Below are 8,538 nucleotides of genomic sequence, written 5' to 3'. Positions count from 1 at the left end.
GATCCAGACGGTCATCAGGGTCCAGAAAGATATGGACAGCTTTTCTTAATATTTGTTGTTCACAAATTGTTGCAAGAAGTCCAGGGTTTTTTACAAAAAAATCTTAATGCTCTGTAGACTTCAATTTTACAGAGATGGAATGAAAACAGCTAATGATGGAGAATGTCAAAATGTTGCTTATCAGTGAGCTGTAGAATGTGGACATAATTTGCTTACTAACATTAAAATGGTTAAACTTTTTCAGGCTATATTGTTGCTGTTACCACACTTTTTAACAATTTTCATGGTATGGGATACAAGATTCAGTGGGTTGTCAAACACAATACCCAGATACGTTCACTCCGTTCCTCTCTCCACAGGATCACCATGTCTAGTTGTGGTAGTGGACTCAGCCAAAGCTGATCATTGAAATCATGCTTTTAACTTAATGAGCTTTTTAGGATGATTCAAGATAGGCTGAAAAATGACTTGCAAAATCATTTCAGAAACTGTCTTATTCAGGTCTAAACTGTCTATTGCCATTGGTCAATACTCCTCATTTCATTGAATTTATAGAATTCTCGTTTTCTTCTGAATTCATCTCACACTTTTCCAAGGACACAATGAGTCCCAGGCTAAATAAATCCCATTGATTTTCACATGGTGATTTATAGGTGGACAGTGTTAGTACAGCCCCAACTGTGGAAGGAAGACTTGAAAGTTTAGCCTTTAGTAAACACTGTGATGCAGGATTGAGAAGAAAGTGTCCTTCTCAAATGTTTATTTAACCATGAAACTGTTGTCATACTGGATCATTTGCCAGTAATACACAGAAATACATATTGTACAAATATCTCAAATTAAAATGTTGGTTCACAATTTTTTGTGTTTTTATACATATTTTAGCTGTCATTTTAGGGCTGTTACTATGGAAGCTAGAACTGCAATGACACTACAGTATATGGGTAGTGTCCCTTTGAAAGACTGCTGTGGTTTGTTATTCAAGGATTTTGTGGAGCTGAGGACAGATAGATGGTCTTGGCTTTTGGTAAAAAAGAGGTTTATGTTTGAAGTTGAACAGGGCAAATTTGATCCTGATAAGTTGTAGGTTTTGGACAGTAACACAAAGATTAGCTATAAGCATCAAGGATTCATCCCCTGCTGTTTTATGACACCGTATAAAAGTCAGCACTCTTATTACATTACATTATTCTTATTTATTTTAATCTCACATATTGATTCACTTTTTTTTCCGATGAGGTAGCTCTCTCTCTCGCTCTCTCTTTTTCTTTCTCCCTCTATCTCTTTCTCTCTCTCTCTTTCTCCCCCCCCTCTCTCTCTCCACCTCACTCTTACACCTTGCTGCCTCCATTTGTTTTGTTTCTTTGTTTGCCCCTGATCTACTTTTAGATCTCTCTTCAGATCCACTGCTGGAATTAAGATTATAAACTCGTTTCGGGGATTTTCCAGCACAGCAGGAGAACAAAGCCTGAAGAATTTCTTTGAAAAAGTCACTCATCATAAAAGCAGCATATTTTGTCTTTTGAGGTTTACCTCTCCAGCCAGCCAAAATTCCCCCCAAACGCAGACAGCAGGACCGTCCTGCGCTTTCGCGGCTCGCTGGCAGGAAGGGACTGGTGGCAGCGGGGGTCCTGGGGATCATAATGGTTCTGGTTTTGGTTGTCCTTATTCCAGTTCTGGTGAGCTCAGCTGGAACATTAACGCACTACGAGATGCTCGGCGCTTGTAGGATGGTGTGCGACCCATACAGCACAACTACTCCAAGCAGCACCGGCGCTCCAGACGCGGTCCCGGACAACAGCCTCCTGCAGTCGTTGCCCACTTTTATCCAGGGTCCCAGAGGAGAACCGGGTCGTCCGGGTAAGGTGGGACCAAGAGGAGCTGCAGGTGAACCGGGATACCCCGGTCCAGCTGGGCCACCAGGAAATAGAGGTGAGCCGGGGAAACCTGGTTTACCAGGACCCCCGGGACCCAGCGCAGTTGCTGGCGCAATCAGCGCCGCCACATACAGCACTGTGCCAAAGATCGCCTTTTACGCAGGACTGAAAAAGCAGCACGAAGGATACGAAGTGCTCAAATTTGACGACGTAGTGACCAATTTGGGAAATCACTACGACCCAACTTCTGGAAAGTTCACGTGTTCCATCCCTGGGATTTATTTCTTCACTTATCACGTTCTGATGCGTGGAGGAGATGGGACCAGTATGTGGGCAGATCTTTGCAAAAACAATCAGGTAAAACTTTGAACTTGGAAAAAAAAGACATTGAAAGTATCTTTTCTTTTCTGGTTTCTTTCCTTTCCTGCAAGACATGCCTACAAGCAATTATGTTAGCCATAGTTACAGGTCATAACGTTTTCAGCTCACACAATACAATAAGCAATATTTACACAATACACACGGTTTCAGCATCAATAGCCCACCTGTACAGAACATTCTGAGGTAAATCCAAATCACCAACACCCACGCTGCCAAAATGATTACTTCTGTCTTAACTCTCTGATGTGTAAGTGGGTCCTTTTGGACCTGGTGAGGTCATCTTTATGCAATATCTTTGTAATGAAAAGTTTTCATCACTTCATATTCCAGGTATTCCTCAAAAAAATGTTACTGATATCAAGCAGTTAAAATTTTTAATTTACCTTTTATACATTTTAAGAAATAGCATGTTTTATATTACTATCCCATTCTTCAGTGAGTGGATCAAAAAATGACCCACATTCATTTCCTATGGAATCTTTGTTTCTTACCAACTGTGACTGTCAGGAAAACATTTTTTTTGTGAACCATGCACACTGAGTCCTAAGTGTTACCCTTGAATAATATTTTACACAGCAAGAACTCTTACATGTAAGTATTAGTTTTATTTTTTACCTCACAAATGAAAATAAGCTTTTTTTGTGGACAAAAACAAACTACAATTAGCCTAAAAAACTGAAAACTGACTTCATGAACCCATCACTAGCAGGCAAGGTGGGTGAAACAGGATGGGCAGACCGGGAATCAAACCGACCACCATCATCACCACCCTTAATAACATGTCATCTATAAACTCCATACATGGAAGATGTCTTTTGTCCTACAAATATTTATTTTATGTTCAGTTTTAGCTGTATATCTGAAAAATATTGACTAAATATTATAAAGTTATTGTTGATTTCAATAAATGTACAATAGATTTATAGTAAAATAGTATATGATTACATTATATTTTTTACACTTGGTTTAGAGAATTTTCAGTAACATTAGCGTATGCTGTTATATTAACTCTAAAAGAGTGCATTTCCTTTAACACTTGACAAGTTACATTGTAACAAGTAAAAATGTAACATTTTACTTGTAATTTTTACACCATTTTTGCACCATATGCACAACATGATACATTTTACACTCACTGTTGTTGAATTGACTCTTACAGAGTTCACCTGCTGCGACGCTGCTTATTTGACAATTGGGATTTTACTGTGTGTTGGACTAGAACCTGAGCTGTAGCCTAAAAATAGCAGCTCATCATTATTCTTAATAAACTCTGTTATTAATGAAACCATCATTACAACATATAATTATTATCAACAGAACTACTTATACTACCAGCAAGGACTGTTGCCATGACTATTGGGACACATGGTGGCAGCCTTCTGGGTATTTATACTAATTTACATATGCATTTATGGGTGGTAACAGGGCAGACCAGCAGCTGCTCTATTTCATGCAAATTGAAATGTACAGTATATAGGAAAAGTGTATGCACATGGTTTTATACATCAGATTTTTTTGTGTGCTGCACATTTCGATATTTGTCCTTATGCCAATTTTTGTGTTACATCTGCACTTTTTATACATGAGGCCCTAGTGTCATTGAGATGTAAAGCTGTGTATCATCTGCACTGTAATGCTAATTAACATTATTTCTTATTATAATCTGAGCTAGGGGGATCTTGTAGATATTAAATAAGAGCATCCAGAAGATGGAACCTTGGGGTACCCCACATGTGATCTGTATCAGCTCTGATGAAACGTTATTAATACAATGACGTCCCTGTTCTGTGGGTAAGATTCAGACCAGTCAAGTCCTGTACCAGAGTCCTACCCAACTCTCCAGTCGTTTCAGTAATACACAGGTGTCAAACTCCAGTCCTCAAGGGCCGCTGTCCTGCAGTTTTTAGATGTGCCAAAGGTACAAAACACTGCAATGAAATGGCTTAATCACCTCCTCCTTGTGTAGATCAGTTCTCCAGAGCCTTAATGACCTAATTATTCTATTCAGGTGTGGCGCAACAGAGGCACATCTAAAAGTTGCAGGACAGCGGTCCTTGAGGACTGGAGTTTGAGACCCCTGCAGTAATATGTCTCAATCAACAGTGTCAAAAGCTGCACTGAGGTCCAACAGAAGCAGCTATGTGATACTTCTATAGCCTGTGTTTATGTGAATGTCACTGAACACTTTGACTAGGGCAGTACTGTGGTGAGAACGGAAACTGGACTGAAAAATGTCAAAGCAGTTGGTCATTATTAAGAAGCTATTTAACTTTTGAAACAGTTTATTCAACAATTTTGCTGATGAATGTTCAGCTGTGGTTTTAATGACCAGAAATAAAAAATAAAAAAAACACTTGTCAAAGTAAAAACTAGTTTCCACAAAATAATGACAATTAAAAAAGAACTAACTGAATGAATTTCTTTAAAGTCAGTAGATGCACCTTTGGCTGCAGTCGTAGTTTGGGATCTAGCTCAGTATGTCTCAGTTATGTTGCACATCTGGACTCCATTCTTCCTGCTAAGCTAATCAACCTCTGTCTGTTTGCATGAGGATTGACTGTGAACAGCCCTTTTCAAATTCCTTGTGGGACTGAAGTCTGGGCTTTGACTGCTCCACTCCAGAACATCCACCTTGTAGTCTTCAAACGTTCTCTGTTAAGTTTTAGCTGGATTCTTCAGGTTGTTCTCTTGATTGTTCTCCGAAGGCGGAGTTCTTTTGCAGATTTATCCAAGTTGTCCTTTAGGATTTCCCTATGTTTTGCTTCATTCATTTTATCTTCTAACGTCACAAGCCTTCCAGGGCCTGCTGCCCACCACCACCAGGCTTCACAGTGGGGATGGTGTGTTTGTGGTGTCAAACATATCATCTTGTCTGATGACAGAGAAGCTCCATTTTGGTCTCATCTGACCAAACACCGTTCTTCCTCTTAACCACACAGTCTCCCACTGGCCTTTTGGCAAACTCTAGTCAAGCCTTGATATGAGCTTTTTCCAATAGGAGCTTTGTCATTACTACTTTCTCACAAAACTGACTGGTGAAGAACCCAGGCAACAGTTGTTAGCAGAGTCTCTCCCATCTCAGCTGCTGACACTTGTAACTCCTTCAGCGCAGTCATTGGTGTCCTGATAGATGATAGACGATAGATGGATATAAAAAACAAGTAGTTCAAAATAAGAAGCTATTAATTTATAAATAGCTAATGCAGTGGCCAAAAGAATAAACAACAGATGGAAATCCTAATAAATACAGTTATTAAAGCATGGTAGATAAGTGCTGAAACAAAGGAGATCGTTTGGAATTAAGAATTATTATATTCCATTTAATTCTATGGTTATGCATATGTTGAGGACAGGCCAACTATGATGATGATGAATCAAAACTCTAAGTTGTGTTTGTCTATTTTCATATTCCTGCAGGTACGTGCCAGTGCCATAGCCCAGGACGCTGACCAAAATTATGACTATGCCAGTAACAGTGCTGTGTTGCATCTGGAGCCAGGAGACGAGATCTACATCAAACTAGATGGAGGCAAAGCTCATGGAGGCAACAACAACAAGTACAGCACCTTCTCTGGGTTTATCATTTATGTTGATTAGATGCTGGCTTTACACACAACAGTTGTCATAACTTTATTTTGCTGGTGAAACTGAAAATATAATTCTCTCTCTGTAAACTAAATCTTCTGAATTTGTGAAGATAAATTGTTAAAACTCTCAATTTTAGTTGCTTTTATGCTTTAAAAGATAGTTGTGTTGATGTAGAAAAAATCTGAAAGATGCAAGACAGAGGACACACAAGTCCAGTACCGGAAAACACTGAGATAACATTACTGTCAGTCACATGATTTGACATGCTTTTTAAACAAATATGTAAAAGAAATTAGTTGGTAACAGTAATTCAAATTTAAATCAATTATTAAGATACAAGGTGGAATAAATCACTGTCCTCTAAACAAGGTGTGCTACCAAAAATTATCAACGTACATATTGTTTCAACTGCTAGAATGTTTGTACAAAGTACAAGTTGAAAAAAATGTAATTTGACATGATATATCAATTAATGAGGAACTACTCATCAACTGTTTGGTGTTTCTCAAATCAGGTCTATTTTTTTTTGTCATTTTCTTTATGCAAACTAAAAGAAATTTCTCTGTGATCTCTAAGTATACACATATAAGTATGGGGAAAACATACAAATAACATAATTAAAACAGCTAAGATGTCTAAGTGCAACAAGTGAGCTAGACAATCTTAACATTAAGTTCGGCTATTTAGAAAGATTTATTTATTTATGGCGGTCTGATGAGGGCTTTGAGGAATCTGATGAAACTCATAACGTTGTTCCTGCATCCACTCAAACAGAGAGGAGGGACGCTCCTTAGCTCCCCTCACTGTCCTCTGCAGGACAGAGGACAGTGAGGGGTAATGTCTGTGGTACTGCAGCTGCTGAATGACATTGAGGTGCCATACAGCAGTACATCAACAGACTCTCAATCACTCCTTGGTAAAAATTGTAAAATTCTGACTGTGCTTCATTCTGTCAGGCTCTGCTGGCTGCATTTAATCCCAGCACTGGTTTTTTGTTGTTGTTGTTGTTGTTTTAATCAGAACAAGTAATCAAAGGTCTGCTGAACTTTCTGCTAACACTCAAGGACTCAATGCAGTTTACTGGGTTTCCTTAGAGAGAGACAGAGAAAGAGAAAGAGATAGATAGATAGATAGATAGATAGATAGATAGATAGATAGATAGATAGATAGATAGATAGATAGATAGATAGATAGATAGATAGATAGATAGATAGATAGATAGATAGATAGATAGATAGATAGATAGATAGAACCTGCCTGCACTGACAGCTAGGAAAGGAAGTACTTGACTTGGAATCTGTCAATAATTGGATTAACTTTACTTTTTTTGTAAAGAGCCTTGAAACAATTGTTCTGACACTATATAAATTAACTAAATTGGAATTAAATAAATTCACAACTCTGTACTGAGGGTCGTGTGCTAAGGTCCAGAAGTTTATGGTCATCTCCTATTCTGTCCACCGATTGACTTCCTTTTTGTCCATCGTCATGTCTGAAATGACTCCTCCGACTGGAATATCATCAGCAAATTTAGTTATCAGGATTTCCCCACGTGTGCTTGCACAGGAACGTGTGGTCAGCAGTGGATTGAGTGAACACTCTTGAATGAATCCTAAGTGTGGTGGAGTTGGGGAGACTCTATTCAGTGTTTAGTATCTGTGGAGTCTCATTCAGAAAGTTCAGAATCCACAGGCATGTGGCAGTGTTCAGAAAGAGTAGGAGAACTCTCACAGAGTAATGTATTAAATGCTGAGTTGAAATGACTATTCCAGATTCTGTAGTAACTGTCTTTATTCTCCTAACGAGTTAGTACTTTGTATTAGGAGGCTGGGTGCTTCCTGCTTAGAGTTGTTTGGTTGGTGCAGATGTATTAATGCAGACAGACATACATTTTGCCTTTAGTTGGTAGAATGGCCAACTTTTTATGATAACAAATTTTACCATCGGAGAGCAGTGTTTAATTTCATCAGCAAAGACATCTGCAACTCTGTTCACCTGGAACAATGTTGTTGACTTCTACAGTATAGTGGCATTAAAGGGGCAGTATTATGTAAATTCCACTTTTTTGAGCTTTGCATCATGTTATAATGTTATTCCCTCATCAAAACATACCAGGAGTTTTGCCTTGATTGTTCCATGCATGTTTGAGAAATTCTTGAACCATTCAGTTCTGTAAAATGCCTGGGTGCACCGAGGCGCAGCTCCTCCTCTTTTCAAGGTGTTAAGGAGTTTCCAAGCTTCCGAGTTTCTGCCTCTCAGAGAAACCTTCCTCTGGGCCTCCCACACTCAACATCTGATAGAACGGCGCATCTGCTGATCTCATTGCAAGAACTACTACTCAGTGCAACACTGGTAAAAACATTGTTAAAGAGTTAATAGCAGTGCCATGTTGTGATGACTTCCTGAAGGCGAAGTTTCAGAAAAAGCAGGGGGTTTTAAAGCGACAAAGGCCCAATTTCAAGGCGTTAAATTAAAAGTCAAAGTCATATTTCATAGATATCACAGTTTTTTTTAACAACTTAGTTAACATAGTTACTTGATTGTGCTATAAAAATGCCACTATATGCCTTGAAAATATATAATACTGCCTCCTTAAGGATTATGTCATGTAGCCTTGTTTAGAGAGTACGTTTGCAGAGCTGTCTGTATTTTGATCTCAGCAGACGAAGCTCCAGTTTGTTGCTGAGGAAGC

At 38.8% G+C, this 8,538-nt stretch overlaps 1 protein-coding gene across 1 annotated transcript; it reads left to right on the top strand.

Annotated features, from left to right (window-relative positions):
* Positions 1-1,330: 1,330 nt before the first annotated feature.
* On the top strand, positions 1,331-8,261 carry c1ql3a (complement component 1, q subcomponent-like 3a). Its single transcript, XM_028025297.1, has 2 exons — positions 1,331-2,234; positions 5,676-8,261. Exons 1-2 carry the CDS (start codon positions 1,644-1,646, stop codon positions 5,853-5,855), a joined length of 771 nt encoding a protein of 256 aa, XP_027881098.1. The 5' UTR covers positions 1,331-1,643; the 3' UTR covers positions 5,856-8,261.
* The last annotated feature ends 277 nt before the right edge of the window (positions 8,262-8,538 follow it).

The sequence above is a fragment of the Xiphophorus couchianus genome, chromosome 8 (assembly GCF_001444195.1).
Source record: "Xiphophorus couchianus chromosome 8, X_couchianus-1.0, whole genome shotgun sequence".
In the NCBI taxonomy this organism is placed as follows: Eukaryota; Metazoa; Chordata; class Actinopteri; order Cyprinodontiformes; family Poeciliidae; genus Xiphophorus; species Xiphophorus couchianus.
Note: the sequence above shows the minus strand (reverse complement) of the source record. Positions and strands in the feature narration are given on the sequence as shown.